Source organism: Erithacus rubecula (genome assembly GCF_903797595.1).
Source record: "Erithacus rubecula genome assembly, chromosome: 3".
In the NCBI taxonomy this organism is placed as follows: Eukaryota; Metazoa; Chordata; class Aves; order Passeriformes; family Muscicapidae; genus Erithacus; species Erithacus rubecula.
This window is the reverse complement of record NC_136689.1, coordinates 48,932,316-48,950,930: the sequence shown is the minus strand read 5'-3', so window position 1 is coordinate 48,950,930 and position 18,615 is coordinate 48,932,316. Positions and strand designations below refer to the sequence as shown.

Sequence of the window (18,615 nt, the reverse complement as noted above, 5' to 3'; positions counted from 1 at the left end):
TAAGAAGCAAGGTGAAAGCTGTGAAGTGCACAATCATATTAGCATGCTGAACTTTTCAAACAGTGACAAAATTATTCTTTTGGTGTCTGTTTCTTCTCTGCAATAGCAGACAGAATTCCTGCACGGGTGTTAATGAACCATGACCTTAAATCAAGTTGACCTTGTGTGAGGCTAGATGTACAGGGTGTTATAGCATAGCTGAATGCAAAATGCATGCTAAAGAAAGTATTTTATTCAAAAATAGAAGAATTATGCCCGGCTTTCCATATGTGCAAATTGAATTTTTTTTTTTTTTAAGTTTTGTGTTTAATTTCATCATCATATATTAACTCTGGGAAATAGCTTTCATTTCTACCTATGATTGCTTCAGATGTCCAAAATTGCAGTATTTTTTTGAAAAATGTCTTTGGTTCTATTCTGCTAATAACAACTACTGGGCAATTAATTCAAGCTGTTCCATTAAAAAAGAAGTAAAAGATTGAACAAAGGAATATTTTCTGAAAATAATAATGATTATACAAAATACTGTAATTGTTGTTGACATTCCTTAGTATTTAATGGGGATATCTAATACTAATGGAAACGGGAAAGGACACATTTAAAATAAAACATTTAAAAGTTCAATTCAGAGCTATCCAGTCCTGTAAATGAACACCAAATTGCTTCCAGGGAATAGCTAAATGTAGTTGTTAAAACTAGACAGGGTCCCTAACAAGTAATTTTCACTGGTCTTGTTTTTCAAAGGTTTTGACCATTGACTTCTATTTGAAAGAATTCCTAGACTTTCTTTTTAACCATTTCCTTTGGTTCTAAGGACCATATAGATGTCAGGGAAATTTCCAGAGCAAATAGAAGAGACATATTTAGCTTCTCCAGGTATTTTGCATATAAATACAGTCATCAGCATTCTGAGGGCTGTATTTTGAATGGAGTCCTCTGAATGCAGAGTGCCATGAAGCATCAGTCCACTTAATTTAGTTCCCTGAGTTCTCTCAGTATTGCTGCTTCAGTTACTAGTACTGAACACCTAGAAATAAGACTCCTAAAATGTTGGAAGTAGCAGCATTTTAATTGACCAGTCGCATTTAAAAATAATAAAAACAATTGTTTATATTAAATGCTCAGTAGAATATAAAGTGTACTTTCAAAAGTTATACATTTTGAGGCTTCAGCTAAAGTGCACTTTAAAAAGATACATTTTGAGACTGTTCAGCTATATTAGAAATAAATATATTATTGACTATTAAGAGTTCTGTTCATACTACATTAACTTTTGTTGGATATGGTTTTATATTAAATGAAATGGTTCACACAAAGATACATTTACGAGATGAAAAAGAAATCACTTTTTTATGACACTGTGAGATTACAAAGAAGTGATCTGTGAGAATACTGAAAAGTTTCTTTAATCTTTACTTTTTCCTTGAATATTCTGTATGGGAGAACTTGATAGAAAACATTGATGATCAGGTTCTTTACATACTTTGATGTAATAACTGCAAATCTGGCCTAATATTGCTCAGGGATTTAAATATAGCCATGTTCATATATCTGGAGTCCCCAATAAAATGACATTGGCCATTTTGTCCTTAGAAGACTGTTCCTTCTGTGAGGTTACTGGATCACTTAAAAATTGGATATCTTTATCCTTTTGCTTGGGATCCACACCTTACTCTGATCATGTCATTATTTTCTGCTAAGTCACTTGAGTGCTGAGCACACAAAATATTGCAAGGGGCTTCCCTTCAAGAACAGACATGAAAAGGCATCCTGGTCACTTCACACAGCAGGCTCCGAAGGAGAGCTGGTTTGTACCCAAAAAGTAGTTCTGCATTAAGGCTTTATTCTAATCAAAATCCCCTGGCAGACAGACAGTCTCTTTCCTCCTCCATCTTCTCATTATGCTGTTTGTCTACAAAAGCTACGGGGGAGGAGGGCAAAGTACTCAATCAATGAGAACTAAAAAGCTTCCCATAACGCAAAATTTATATATAAGAAAAAAAAAGGTAATTTAAAAAAACCAGAAGAAATATTTTCTTGTACGACTTCTCCTTGCAATACATTTGAAAACTACTATTTTTGTTCTTAAATTGAATTTATATACTCTTAATTCCATAAGACCAATGCTTTTGATAGTTAAGCAAAATAGTAAGTTTTGGTAAAATAGTCTGATACTTAAAATTACATACATTAATGATCATTCTTCACACTGGACTGCACTGCTCCTTCTACTTGGATTAGCATTTTCCAAAATCTTCCAAAGCAGAAAAAAAAGCAAAGGGCTCCTGAGCAGAAATATTTACCTACTCAAAAGGAGACTACAGAGGTATAAATGAGAGTGAAGTGTGAGAGAGGAACAGTGATCCTATTTATAAATTTTTTTGCCTGCATGATACATTCTTCTCCCTTCCAGCCTTTCCTTGCTATTGTTTTGTTAATCTCTCTATTTACAGGGTTTTACTCTTTGCTATGCTCAGTCATAACAGTGTCTTAGCATAGCATTACCAGTTTGAAGCATGTGAACTTTAGACAGAACACTGCTCATCTTTTTCTTGACTGACACAAAGCAGGAAGACTGTAAAGGGCTGTTCTCATTTGGTTTGACTGACACACAACAGTTGGGATGTAACAGTGTCTCCACCCCCTTTATTAACTATAGACTGTAAAGGAGCTCCAGAACCTCTTGTGAACCACTGTGGTGCAAAATGGTCTGATGTGAGGCACATCTTAGTCCTGTGCCTGAGGTTATGTCCCACTGCATGGGTGCCAGCTAATGAGAGCTGTCTACCAAGTTCTTCTCTGTTACAAGCCTTAGGAAAATATGCCAGGCAATCAGTCTTGGGTGGTGTTCACAAGGCAGTGCAGAGGTTATGGCTTGTGGGGATGTCTAGCAGAATATGTGCTGAATGCAAACCCCTTAAAATCATACATTATGTTCTTGACCTTTCTGGAAATTTTAAACATACACATTAGGCTCTTCCTAAGTTTGTGCTCCTAAGCCTGAGGGTTGGTCTTCAGAATGAGGAAACATGGGCCCTTGCTAGTATATATAAAAACACACCACTAAACACACTAAAAAAAATAGGTGTGAAAAACAGGTCTGTGTATGCTACAGTACACTCATGGTTTAAAACTGTACATCAATTGTCATATAAATGAGTTCAAACATGCCCCATTTGTGTCATAGTGGTCCGTGACAGCCATCACTATGGTCTGTAATTCTGCCATCACTTTCATCTGCTTTAATCATTCTACCTGTTTCTGAATTTTTTATCTGCTTTTTGACAATTCTAAGTAATTTTTTTTCTCCTAGTGCTTTAATTAGCAGTCTTGCTTCCCAGTAAATTACTTGCTGACTTCACTTGACAGAAAGGATGTAAACAAAGAGAATTTTGAATAACAGTCAAAACAGCAGTATTAGCACCACAGCATACTAACTTCAAAGATGAAATTGAAAAAAAAAATGTAAAATAGGAGTTTCAGATATCATTAATTCTGTAGTTGAATCCTGTATTAATAAAAGCAATTCTGTCATTCTCTGTGTAAATCTGACATTTACCCTTAAATGCTTTTTAAATAATAGTTTGTAATCCAGGGCTATGTACTCTCAGAACTGCTAGATTGTATTGCAGGTTGGGAATTCTGCTGCAGCATTCATGTGACACATTCTTCTAACTTGCAGCACTTAGTTCTGTGATAACTGAGTCACAGAAGCTAAAATGACCAATTCAGAGTCTAGAATAAAGTCACACTATTACCACACCCATTGCATTAGCGCTAAAGCTGATTGGCCATACAGTGCAGCACAGCAACATCTAATAAAATCCTTCAGCTGCCACCAATTTTTTCACATTACTGTATTTTTGCTATCTTATATGATGTTAACAATTCAAATACATTGAACAAAGTAAAGGAACTCTTTTCAGAGAGCTGAGCATTTTGGGGTTTGGTACACTTTAAGCATGTGTAGATATTTGGTTGTTCTCTTCATCTCCAGAATTTAATTTTCTTGAGAGTTTGGTGAGAATGACTTTTAACTTCTGTCTGGAATAAGTAGCTTTAAGATCTAGATGATTAAATCTAATTGTGAAATGGCTATTTTAAAGATTATGCCTCTAGTTTTGGAGGGATATGTGGGACGTACAAACAAAAAATTATGGAAGTCAGATATATATTATATAGGATTTTACTGATAAAATTTATTGATCAGTAAATTCCATAGATTATATTCATTTAATATAAAATTGCCAGCAGAAAATTAGATGAGGGAAAAGAGACATTTTTTAAAATATGTTTATAGGCTGAGCTAAATCATTATTTTTTAATGTCAAAAATCATTAAGTACATTGATACTGATTAAGTTACTAATTTTTGTTTGATGTTAAGTTCATATTTGAGTGTCTTGCTGAACCAGAGGGAAAAAAATAATTTTTCAGTAAGAGTATTGTTTCAAATTATAAATTAGAGGTGGGTTTTTTTTTAATTAATTTATTTATTTACACATAAGTCTTAGTCCAAAAGGATTAGGAATAAGCTCTGAGTAGTATGTGAAAATATCCAGTTGCAGACCCAATGCAAATATATATGATTAAATCAAAGTTCAGAACCTCTCTGCTAAACTATTACATTATAAATATATATACTTTTCTAAAAGTGGTTAAGATGCCTTTGGAGTTTGATAATATCTATTTATGCTTTGTTTAACACCAGCTGGAGAGAGTGTGATGTTTGTTTTCCAGTGACAACAGAATAATTTTCAATTAAAAGCTGTTGTTTAGAAAATAAATAAATAAATAAATAAATAATAAACAAACACATTTTCCTGTACAGCATTCAAGGTCAAATATTGGAATAATCCATTGGATAGCTTAATATGTGAGTTTGAAATGAATTGAAAAATAATTGTGGAATCTGCCGACATATTCTCATTATACAGAGTATAATTAAAAAGCTAAACAAAGAGCATATAAGATAAAAAATAATTAATTTCTGTCATTATAAATTGTGTGAATACAGAAAATAAAATGTGTTCTGTTTATGTGTCCTTTGAATACCTTTAGTAAAAAGGAGTTCATTTGTTTCCCAGCAATGTGGGATGGCTCCAGTTATGTGTTGTTAGCATTTGCATATTAAACATCTGAGCTCAGTTAATGCATTATGGAGCTCGACCCCTCTGATGCACCATAACCTTGTATTTTCATTCCTTGCAGAAGGGAATCCATATACCTGGTGGGTTGGAAAAGCCAATGAGAAGCACTACTACTGGGGCGGATCAGGACCTGGCATTCAAAAATGTGCCTGCGGCATCGAACGCAACTGTACTGACCCCAAGTACTACTGCAACTGCGATGCTGACTATAAGCAATGGTGAGTGCTGCACAAGAAGGCAAGACCAACACTGCCATAACTTTGAGTATATCTCTTTTCTATATTTCCTTTCTCTGTATTTCCTTTCTTACCAAAGAACAAAGGCAAAAACGTTATATTTGTGATCCCTCCTACAACATGTCAACCCACACATTGATTTCCATTTTATTGATGGTGGTTGTGACTGTTAAATATATGCATTGTATTTATGGTATCCAGCCCACTGAGCTATAGAAAAGAATGCTAAAATTGTAAAAGCAAATCCTCATAGGAAAGACCATAATTTTGGCCACCTATGCAACTTTATCTGCATCAGATTCAGTTATACTGCAATACGGAATTAATTTTATCTCTGCAACTTCATGGGTTTTTCCAAAATCTCTCATTTTTAGAGTGTTGCTGCTGCATTTTAAATTACTCATCTAATATCTCCAACTCTCATTATCTGTCTTTCATGAGAAAAATGTGTTAAGAACTAGACTCAATGCATATTCTGGAATGAGGCTCTGTATTTCAGAGGAAGATACCAGGCTTTGCAGGAAGTAATTTAATTAATTAAGGCAGAAAAAAGAAATAAACGTACATCTGTGATATTCTTCATAAACGTGAAAAGAGTGCATAAAGCTCATCATCATTTCAAGCAAGACCCTCTCTGTGGTCTTACAACACTTGGTTTGTGAGCCTTAATCATTTGTGTCTCTTTTGTCATGACAGGCAGAATTATATTTTACATGGTATGTAATATTCAGTGACATATTGAAACCATACTTTTATGAACATTTCTCCCATTAATAGCAACTTGTGGATAATTGAATCAATACTGGCTCATAAACTGTTTGAGGTTAATTGAGAAATTCTGCTACTATTAATGAATGTAGAGCTACGGAACTGTAGTGGTATGTCAGGGGCTAAAAAAGAAAAAAAGAAAATAGGAAGAATCATAGAACCACAGAATAGTTGTGGATGAGTGGATGAAAGTGACCTGAGTTCCTCTAGTTCAAACCATCTGTTCAAGCAGGGTCACCTTATAAACTGTTGCCCGGTACTATGGGCAATTTTTAATAAATCCAGGGATGGGCTCTGCAGCTTCCCTGTGCACATCGTCTCTGGTCCTGGGCACCATTGGAAAGAATCTGGCTCCATCTGCTTCTAACCCTCCCATTAGATTTTTACAGATTTTTACTCTCAACCTTCTCCAGGCTGAACAGCCCCAGCTGCCTCAGCTTCTTTTCATAGGAGAGATGTCTAGTCCAGTCCCTCTGTCATCTCAGTCCATCTTCATTGGACTCCATCCAGTAATTCCATCTCTCTTTTCTACTGGGACCACAGAACTGGACCCAACACTCCAAATGTGGCCTCACTAGTGCTGAACACGGGAGAAGGATGGCTCCCCCAACCTGCTCAACCTGCTGGCAAAACTTTGCCCATTAGCCTATTTGGCCTTAAGTGCACATTGCTGGCTCACATTCAGCTTGGCATCCACCAGAACACTCAGAGTCTTTTCTGCCAAGTCACTTCCCAGCTGGGTGGCTCTCAGCATATACTGGTGCATGGGGTTGATTCCCCCATGTGCAAGGTTTTACACTCTTCACTGCTGAACTTCTTTGTATTTCTATGAACTCACTTCTCCAGCTTGTGAAGATCCCTCTGGATAGCAGCAGGACCCTGTTTGGTGGGATCTGCAAGAATGACGTATGAAAAATATGAAAATAGAGTAATAAAGGAAACCTTCCAGTCCCTGCAAATATTATAGTTTAGGATGTGGAAAATCAAATATTGACACAGACATTGCCACCCTAAGTTTTGACATTGTTAGAACAGAATACTGTTAGCTATGATATGGGATGAACCACAGGACACCAGAGATATAGAGGAGCCAATTTTAGAGACAGGGTAATCACACATGCTGCCAAACTTCAGAAATAGAATTATAGAGAAAGAATGAATAATACAAAATCAGATGACTCCAACTCAATCATAGGCACTACAGCAGTGTGGCAGGAGGGATGTAGGTTTGGTTCTGTGTCAGAATGGTAACAATAAAAGGAAGATATTGTGATAATAATTACAATAATTGCAGAATTAGGAGCACTTACAGTTTTCATTGCCTGAGGCACTGGATACATATCCATGAGTAATAGGGCTTTGTACCATATGTTGACTGTTTTCTTTTACACCCAGGGAAATGTATGGGGAAAATGGCACTGGATTTTGATGTCTTCTTAAAGATTCCCCAAGAGTCACAGATGATGATTTAATAAGCAGCATTTAATCAATAATCTTTCTGTAACCTCTGCACCTCCTATACACACTGAGATTGTGTGGTTTCTACTCATAAACAGATTCATATGGTTATTGGATTTAGATCTAAAATAGGCTTATGATAAAAGATCTACAACTGTGTACTCAGAATTTCATACAAGAATACATTTATACAATATTTCTTTAGATAAGTATGAGAATTTTTTCAGAATAACTACAATTTATGGCAAGAATGTTTTATGAAAAGCAATTGTAGCCCTGGATATTATATTTTAATCTGTGTTGTGTGTAAATCACAGGAAGAAATGAAAGCTATATTATAGTCTTCAAGAACATTTTGTTCAAGATTAATTTTTTCAGTTTTGTTTTGGCAGAATCTAGTCTTCTCCATAGCCATATCTTTTGGGTTTGGGAGTTTTTTTGAGGAGTCCTAGTTAGAAATTTTACCTAGCCAGGTTCATCAATACCTAAAAAGCAAGGTAGCTCCAGAGGATAGGAGACCTTGATGACTTCAGTCATCAGGGCAGAATTTAACCAGGGCCTCCAACACATCTGTGCCAAATTCTGGTGACAGCAAAACCACTCCTGGGTTGGACCACAGAATATGCAAGAGTTTATGATGAGCAAACAAGTCCCAGTTCAAATATTAACAAAGCAGCTTGCCACAATGCCTCACCAGCACAACTTCTTTTAGAAGGATTTACAATCCCCTAAAACAGAAGGGATGAGTAAATGCCAAACTGTGGCTGAGAGTTCTGGTGGGACATTTGCAGCCATTGCATATCTTGTCCACAGCTGGGAGCACTGCATTTTTTTGTGGTTTGCCCACAGTGATGATCTGCTCCTGCCCAGGCAGTGTTGGAAAAATTGTTTTGAGGTTTTTCAGGTGGTTCCAGGGATAATACACAGGCAGTAGTCAGAGCAAGAGCTATATTAGAAAAGGTAAGGAAGTTAAATGGTAAGACTCTGTAGAAGTTGTGAGAATGAAACATGAAGAAGAAAAGCAAGATTCAGGAGAGGGATTTTTAAAGCAAATTATGGAGCCACTGAAGAATGGGTCAGGCTGAATCAGAATGATGTAGAATAACTAGAATATTGTCTACTGCTTTTATTGTAGAAGGAACTAGGAACTGTGTTAGGAATTATGAAAGGAATTACAGTTTGATTAATGATTTCATAGCAAAGACAGGAGAATGCTTCCCTGGAGAACTGGATTCTAACCCTGCCTCTGGAACCACATTCCTTCATGGTGCTTCCTCAGTTTCATAAACCATTTCTTCACAGAACAGTCATTAGTCTGATCCTAATTTTCTGGGTATCTAGTAGAAACACAGAAGTCCACTTTGTGAGAATACAAAACATTCACAGCTGCAACCAGAATAAGGGATCAGTCTCTGAATGCGTCTGATGCAGTCATTCAAAACAAAAACAAAAAAACAGAAAACAAAACAAAACAAAAACAAAAAAAAAAAAAAAAAAGAAAAAAAAACCAACCAAAAAAAAAAAAAAAAAACCAAAGAAAAAAAAAGAAAAAACCTAGAAACTATGTAGGTGTCTCAGATGGAGCAATAAGTATGAATGTTTTTAACATCTTTCAGCCTCTTTCCGCTTATCCAATCCGTAGAATGCAAATTAGGCCAGATACACCCTCATGGAAGTATTGCAAAGATAGGTAGATTTATGAAGCAATATTCTGCTACACTAATGAGTATGATAAAAAAATCCAACGAGAAAATGTGATGTTTATAGAAAGATTTGAAAAAACACATTATATATAAAATGAGATCACATATTGAAACATGAGAGTAAATTTGGAGAGTGGGAAATACTATACTAAGTGAGTATTATCTGCATCTTATACTGAATAAAGCAGAAGTCCTCCAGAATAAATAATAGTGACCAGTCAAGAATTGTATCATGGTGGTAGGAGCAGGAGACTTATTAAAACTCTTTATGCAGCCTGAAATGCCTTTTTTTTCCAAAATTTTGTGTTTGGTTTTTGCCTTGTTTTTTAACCAAGTATGTGAGTAATTCTATGTAAATACAGAACCAGCAGTGTTAATTATGGACTCACAATGGAACATTTCCCAGAGATTAGTGTGTACCATAGGCTTGGTAAACCTTATATCTGTATGGGTTTTCTATTACTGATTATTAAAATTTCATATTGCACCTTATCTATCAGAATAAAATAGTTGTATTTAGCACATGCTTAATGTGTTGATTATCATGCCTGAATGGTAAATAAGCCAAATGGTAGCTATTGACAGGGAATATGAGATATGGAATTCAGATTTATGTGTATTTGCACACAATCTAAAACAGAACCTAATTCTTATAGACCTCACATTCCTGTTAAGTATTAGGTAGTCATTTGTGTCATGATAAAAAATCAAAAATGTAGATGGAAGCCCTTCACCGAGAGTAATCCCACCAAAATTATCCTTAGTCCCAAATTATCTATGGTTTGTAGATAAAATGAAATTAAATCAGAGTTGAATGGATCGGATTATATAAGAAAGGTTAGATTTGCTTGCTAATAAAGATTATTTTTTAAAGTGTGTGTGGTTGACATTTAAAGTCAGAAAGCCTCAGTCTTGAGAGAATAAAAGTAGCTTTTAGGGGTAGCAAGAAGTTCTCTGGGTTGCTGTTAAACAAAATTATAATCAAATTATTAATTTTAGATAAAATGTAAGACTTTTTGAAAAAATAATTTATTTTAATAAAAACATTATTATTACAATTTAGGCAGTTCCTTTAAAAATGACTGGCATTGTAGAGATAAGCACACTGTATTAATTAAGTAGCAAATGTAAAGCTCTGCAAAGAAAATTTTATTCCTACTCTCATTTGAGGCTAGAGTCAGTTAAGATTCAGATTGCCAAAGTTTCTACATCACAAGCTCCTTGCTTTTTATTACAGAGAAGTCCCAATGAGTTAGAGGACTTATGATGTTATTCAAGGATTTATTCAGAAAAGGTGACATAAGAAGTTTTTCATTTAGCACTTCCTGGTGTGAAAACACTTCAGGTTACAAAGTCAGTCATGGACTTTACTTCTGACTACTGATGGAGTTGCTAATCTTTCAAGAACTGTTTGGTGGCCCAAAAGATGATCAAAAGAGTTTAAGCAGTATTTGCAGATAAAAGTGCTTTGGACAAATGGAGAAAATCAGTGGAGGGAACCTTATTTATAATCTCACAGTTGGAATATTAAAGTTTCTTTCTCCAGAGCCTGTCAAATTGCTTTTTTTTTGGGAGATGTTTTACAGACCACTCTGCAGGATGCATCCCTCTTCCCCTCACAACTCTTCTCCTACAAAGGGAGTTTCAAACTAAAGTTTCAGGTCATGGGAAAAGATAACTAAACAGAGCTCAGAATGGCATGAGTTGTTTGAGTGACAGGAATATGTGTGGATGTTGAAATGCCAGCCTGAAGCTGTGGCAATGACAGGTAGGTCATTTGTAGCCAGATTTAACAGGATATTAAAAGCTCCTGGAACTATAGGTAGACATCAAGGCTTAAGTTTAGTATGTAATAATTACCATCAAAATCATAGATATTGGAGTTCCTGACTCCCTTTGGCACTTTTGAAAATCCATCTGTCCTTTAACCTTGTGTGCTCTCAGTGACAGAGCTGCTGATGCAGAGAGAGTTGGATAGTTAGAAGACACTGGCTTCTCCTGTTCTTCATTAGGACAATGTCTTTGTATTTTTTTTCCATTATTTTTCCATCTAGGCAGCAACTGGAGTTTCCATAGAGGTGTTACTTGGTGTCTAGGCTACACATTCTCTATGGAAAAAAGAAAAAAAATCAAAGCCAAATTGAGAACTTATTGTTGTCTCTATGTGGCTACATTTTTTAATTACTATTTCTAGAATTATGTAGAGAAATCTTAAACAGGTCAAAGGGATCAAATTTGAACATAGCTAAAATAATTTGAAGAGCTATAGAAGTAATATTGAGGAACATTAATGACTAGAAACATCAGATATATATATATATATATATATATACACATACATATATATATATATATACACACAAAGTTTCAAATAAAACTAGACAGATTGGCTGCATAAAAAATCAAGAATTAATTTATTGTAACTTCATATGTAAACAGTAACTTTCAAAACAGATATTCTTGCTAAAATACAGAGGCCTGTATTTAATAAGAAAACACACTGGTTTGTTTTACAGGAAACCAGAAAAGGAAAAACAAAAACAAAAACCAGAAAATTATCTAATAAGCTTTTTAATGTGCTACTATTTTACTTCACATCTTTGTCAGATGATTAATCACAATTTCCTTTAAATTTAGGAAACTTTGTGGAATGAGGCCACAGCACTTTGAAAACTTTCATTCAACATTTTTGCAGAACTTACTTAAAGGCCATCTTTGAAATGATAGAAAAGAAAACACTATTAGTAATTGTATGTAGTAATTGCATCTCCTGATTGCATAAAAGCTTGAATATCAAAACTTATGTTTTAGTATGCTTAAGGAATGAATTAATTGTGTTGATGAAGGCAGAGAATCTTAGCTGACAAACTGCACTACTTCAGATGGTTGTTTTTCCTGTACTCATACAAATCCAGGCTTTTTTAAGGCCTCTAGGGTTACCTCCCAGAGTTCCTTTGTACATTGACATTGACACCTAAAGTTATGTATTTCCAGTCAGTCAAAATTTAACATATTGATGATATGCAATGGCACAGAATGAAAATTTACATGAAGAGGGACAGCAAAGACAGAAAGTCAAGCATTCAAACCTTAGGAAATACTAGATTCAATACAGCTGGTAGTACTTCTTTTCCATGTGAGTGACAGATTTGAGCTGAAATTTTCACCAACCAACAAGCAGATAGCCAGAAGCCATGAAGTTCATTCCTTCTAGTTACAATTTGGCCATTAAAACTACTCCGGTAGGGAAAGGGGTCAAGTAACTGGCTATTAAATAGGCTGCTCTCTGTCCCATTTCTCAGCTGGGCTCATCAGATATAACTGATGTGCAGTATTGGAACAGAGTTTGCATGCTGAAAAATGTTAAATCCTCCATAAATTAGTTCCATCCTCTTATTTTTATAACCTTTTGTATATTTTTATTTATAAAAACTATATATGCCTTGTGTTTGTCCGTTATGCATTCCTCTTCTTTTCACAAGAAAAGGCTGAATGATTTTGTTACTGATAATGACACATTAAAATTTGAGAGATGGAAATTTTGAAGTGCAACACTTGGTCATGCTGCAAATGTGCTGAGTAGTGCCTTTCAAATTCTCCTTTACTTGTGCCTTAGTACCACCACAGGACTCTGGCCAAAATCCAGGATATTGTTATGTAAGGCTGTCTACAAACACAAAAGACTGGTTTTTTCCTCAGTGCTGTGCATTCACTACTATAAACGTGTATATAAGATTGATTTGAGTGATTTAAAATTTAATCCAAGGGCCAATGAAGAGCATAGCATTCCTTGCACAGTAAGTTTTCAGGCTATTGCTTTTATGTAGACTGGGAAGAACTTTGCTGTCTGGAATTGCCCCTAATGCTTGTGTTGTATTTCTAATGAGCTTGCAGCTCTCATCTGGGATCCAGACAAACCTAGGATCACATAGATTGCTCTTTCTCTTTTAGAGATGTTCCATGCAAGTACTAACAACAGCCATGGTATGTAGCTCACTGGAAGTGACAGATTTCTAGCCAGAACTGATACAGACTGGGCGGTTTAGAAGTGTCAAGATTTAATGAGTCAAGAAAATTTCAAATTTTACTTGTGTTTTCTCTCTTTTCTCTTCTGTATTATTCACTTTTGGGACTTGATTCAGGCCTTGTTTAAAACAAGTTGACCCTACTTTGACTTTAGCTATCATGCTATTCACTGAGAGTAAAGAAAAGATTTCCTTTAAGACTTCTGGCTCATGAACAAACATATGAGTGTCACCGCCAGCGGGGCAGCGACACCAAGATCAGTCCAGCCAGGGAGGTGCGTGGCAAAAGCAGAAGAACGGGAGCAATGAGAATAATCCAGGAAACAAAGGAATTTAATAGTGGTTAAAATAAAAATCTAAAAAGCCGTGTGCAGTACAAGGGATTGTTCCTCCAGGATCCAGGAAGTCATAACAATATATAGGGTGAGGAAGAAAGAGCAAGGTCCAGTCAATAAGAGGGAAAGGAACAGAGCCGTATATGAAAAGGACAGTCAGCCAACCACATATCCAAACCAAGAACATAACCTTGTTTGTAACAAACTTATTAACATATTAGTTCTCATGAGGCAACTCTTCTTTCTATTCTATTCTTCTTTCTATTCTCTCGCTCTAACAGAAGGATATTCTCTCTCTAGCAAGGTGTTTCCAGGTCAGAGGGTGATGTTTTCTGCATATGCAGGTGAAGCCACTCCCCTGTCCATCCCAACCAGACCCATTACAACATGGGATGACCAAAGTCTTAACATTGTCCGAATCTGAAAACACAGGAAAATATGTGCATTAATATGGTGTGAAATAACATTTTGGCAACCTGCCTTTTCTTTGTTAAAGTACCCCTTTCTTATTCAGTGCTATTTATTCAGTCCTCTGTACTTATTGTGTAGATGATTTACGATAATTTTTCTTCCTGCAATCAATAGAAAACTAAGAATGAGGAAACAGGATTCTGTACTGCCTCATGCATCATGAGCAGTCTTTTACCTTGCTGTGGATGTGGAAATGGTCATGTTCTAGCAACCTCCTAAGGATGGAGATGATTCCTATTTGGCTTCAAATTCATTCATTTCTCAGTGCTAGCAGTAATGAATTAACTTAAAGGGGAGTGTGATGAAAAGACGTCATCCTTGATTATTAATTTGCTCCGTAAATCATTGTGAGACAAAACATCAGTGCCAGCTGATGCCAGCCTCACTTCTGAGTGTTGCTGTTCAGGTTTCCTTGTCTTCAGTTCCAGCTAGTCACAGACAGATTGTGACATCCATAAATTAGAGGATTGTTCAATAGTGGCACTGAAAAAAATCTATCAGAATTAGGTATTTGTAATTACTCTTCTCTCACATATCCTTGCTGTTATTAAAAGTGCCCTATCTTTCTCAGGGTATTCTAAGAAATTTCTGAGAGGGTTATAAATTAGCAGGTAAAAAGGATATGTGATTTTTAATTTTACATTGCAGATGATTGGAATATAATTCCCAGCACATTTGTATACTTTTTGTTATTCAACTTCTTGATTAGTGTGAGTGACAAATCAAGTAAGCAAGAACAATAATGTCTCCTACGTTTTGGACAGGAAGATGCAGACTTTTTAATCTGAATTAAGAGCTTGTAGTCCTAGCGTTAAAGCAAATGACCTTACTGTCACAGCTTGTCAGGTAAGGGCAGAGTACATTGAGCATTGTGCACTGCAGAACTTTCCACTGCCAATTATTTTCTCCTCCTCCACTTTTTATTTATAGGCTTACTTAAAGACCAATGGCTCTGGCCTCAGTGCCATGCTATGAAGATTAAATCACCCCAGTGCTGGCCAGCCCAATGTATTTCACTCCATACCTGACACTGCTTAAGTCTTGAAGCGGGTGCTTTTCCTCTTAAGTTGTAAGACTCCCTTAACTTTTTTATTTCTGAATCAGTGCAGTCAGATGTAAAGACATCTGAAATATATGACAAACTGTTATAGGGTAAATGAAGACTGCAGCACATGATTAGCTGTTACTACTACTAGCAGTCATATTTTAGCTGAAACAATCACAAGTGAATCCATTAAGCTGAATGTGTTAAGCCTCTAGTGTAAGCAAAAGGTATATCTATTTTCACTGTTTGTTCTTTGGTGTAACAGGAGATAGATATAGATATACAGATATAAGGGGAAAAATGGAAATAATCATATGGGGGGAGAGCTGGAGGTCTTGAGGAAGAGAGAACTCAGAAGCCCTTAAGATACTTCTTTTGTATCCGATGCCAGACTTGATGGGAATATTGTCTTCAGAGCAATTGATCAAAATATCCTGTCAGTTCATCACTGAGATAGTTGCAAAACCTCAGCATTTGAACCTCACCTGTAGCATTGTGTTTGCCTGGGAATGATTGTAATATACATAATGCATTATTTTACTCTAAAGAGGAAGATGACTTAGACTGTCTGTGAAAAACACTCAAAGCAATCAAGTAACCTTTCATAAAGTCTGGAAACTGAGCAAAAAAAGGCAATGGTTCTAACACCTAGAGAAAAGGGAGACTGCTTTTCCTTTTTTTAATCTGTAGTTAGGCTTGTAGAAGAAGCTTAAATTCTATACATTTTTTTAATGTCATGGACTAGGTGTGGGTTTATCTTAGTTACCATTCATGTTTCCCTCCTGGTTTGCCCTAAGCATTCAAAATTACAAAATTGTTTTTAATTAATTATGGTTAGGAATTGTGTCCCAGCTGCAAGTCCTTTGCATTCCCCAACCCTCCCCTCCCCTCATCCTCCTGCTGTTTTTCTTTTCCCTGATTCCTGTTCACATGCAGAATACTATACTTATGAAAATTATTAGTACAAATTACAGTCCCTGGAGATTCTGCAAAGTTTCTAAGAGCTGTCTGAGTGTGCAGTGGAGGTTCAGTAAATCAGGTCTAACGTAATTTGTTGCCTTTTTATCTGAAGTTTTTTTCAACAGTCTGTAAGCTCAAATTAAAATGCTACATGTATTCTTTAAAGCAGAAGTGTGTCTATATGAGCCAGCTTACTCAGGAAATTCAGATGTCACTTTTTTTTTTCATATTTTGCTGAAAAATAAGTGGTTTACTAGGAAGAAATTATTCTATCTAAACCAATATCTCAGAACAGTTATTTATGTGTATTACTTTATCACAAATCCTATCTTTTGTTCAGCTTTTGGTCAAGTGGAAGTTGATAACAGGATTATGCTAAATGTAAATTAGGGAAACAAAATTTTCCTTGAGTTATGACCTGGGGCAGTTGTTTAAGTTATACAATTGCCTTTATGGAAGTATTTGTGTGTATATATATATTTATTTATATAAATTATTAAAGAGAAAGCAAAGCAAAATGAAAAGGAAAAGATGCCAAATTGTCAAATAAACAGCCAAATACAAAGTTAATAAACTAAAGTAACCTAAAATTAGAAAATTTGATGAAAAAATACAGTAAATATAAAAATCTGTATCTATGATGCAAGAGTTTTCTCTTGGCGATGTAAAAGCACAAATAGATTTGTGGCTATTATTTCCATGAAAAAGCAATGTTTAAAATGCTATCACTAGACATGTAATTGCATGTCTAAAACCAGTTATTTGCCAGAAATTACATAAAACATCATAATAACATTTACTGGTCAAGAGTTCATCTGTTCAGTTAAAGGATTTTGGAAAAGAGAATTAATTCAGGTATCTTATGTGAAATCGAAGATACTTTTTCCTGAAACAAAATTGTATAAAATTTTTTTTTTAAATTTCATAAGACTTAGGACTCAAAACCAAACTCCTGTTTTACACAGCACACTTACAAATCATGCTCTTAAAACTGACATTATGTTTTGCTGCCATTTTATTCAATAAAAAAGCCAAAAAACAAGAAAAACAAATTATTAATCCCTGACATTGTGAATGGAAAACTGGTATATTTCTTGAAAAGACAACATGGATAACATCCACTGATGAAAATCTCTTGAATCCAGAGGGCAGATATAAGATGACAAATGTGAGCAGAAAACTTAGAAATATTGATTCTTACCATAGTTTATTATTATCATCACTGTTATTGTCATTATTAACTGTTTAATTATATATGATGATTGTGAAGCAGAAAAAACCTAAATGAAAAACAGGAAAAAATGTCATCTTCTGTTCTGAAAGCTGAAAAAAAGCAAAATTATGTTTAGAATGAAGATAAACATTGACCTGCTTAACTCCAAGGTAAAGAACTGAGATAACCATTAAGGAAAAAGAGCATGGCAGCAAAAGTTTATTAAATGCTTCTCCTAAAGGCAGATAATTTTGGAGACTCTTTAAGGGTACTTAGTTCTTGCACCATACTCTTCTATACATATGTACACTCATCAGATCACAGAGTAATTTAGCCTGAAAGTGGCCTCCTGAGCTCTTGCAATCTGACCTGCTGCTCAGGAACAGTGGGATCAAAGTGGCCGAGGACTTTGTCTCTCTGAGCCCAGAACACCCCCAAGGATGGTCATCCTGGGATCCCTCTCAAGAACCTGCTCCAGTGTTTGATGTGGTGATGGTGTGGTGATGTAAGGATGGCAGGCACCCTTTCAAAGACTGGAACATTTGATTTAAACCAGCTGTTGCTGAGTAAAGCAGGTATTGCTAACAAACTTTTAAATAATCAGCTTTCTCTCCTATTGCCATGGAAGACCACTCTAGCTATAGAGAGGATGAAAAAGTCTGAAGTAAAGACAATTGAAAGTTACAGCACACTACTAGTGCATGCTTCAGATTTTTATTACTTCTTTCATTTGTAGGAAATGGGTAAGGAATAACTTTTTAACTCTAGCATATCCAATATGCTGTCCAAGCTGAATAGTGAAGTGCTCAATTGCAGAGCTTGCAGGGCTTACGCTTGATAATACTGGGACCTTCCAGTTATTTTCTATTTGTTAAGTGGTGTGCTGTTTATGTGCATTTCCTGAAATTTGGGGATTTCATTTAGTTGCAAAATTATGCAACAGTCTTATTACTGGCTATAAAGTCCTTCTAAAATTACAGGCCTAAGATTTCCAGTATTTTGAAAGAAATATAGAGACAAGTTAAGAAAATTTTGTGATTCAAATTATGTTTATTTTTTGACATATTTTTGCCTATCAGGGGATGGATCAAAACAATAAAAATAAAACAGCCCCACCAAAAAAAACCCCTCAGGAAAAATATTAGTATCTGGAAACACTTTCTTCTCTTTCTGGCAGCTGGTTTTGTTTCCTAGACAAATTCAATGCTTTTTGGGGTGGATTCTCTTTCCATAGGTAGGCAGTCTGAATAAG

General features: G+C 35.4%; 1 protein-coding gene across 1 annotated transcript in view; it reads left to right on the top strand.

Annotated features, from left to right (window-relative positions):
• The window catches only part of CNTNAP2 (contactin associated protein 2), a 1,078,336-nt gene that overhangs the window by 882,841 nt on the left and 176,880 nt on the right, over positions 1-18,615 (top strand). The window contains exon 15 of the mRNA XM_079302400.1: positions 5,211-5,367. Within this exon, the coding sequence (XP_079158526.1) occupies positions 5,211-5,367 (157 nt within the window). The remainder of the gene's footprint in view (positions 1-5,210; positions 5,368-18,615) is intronic.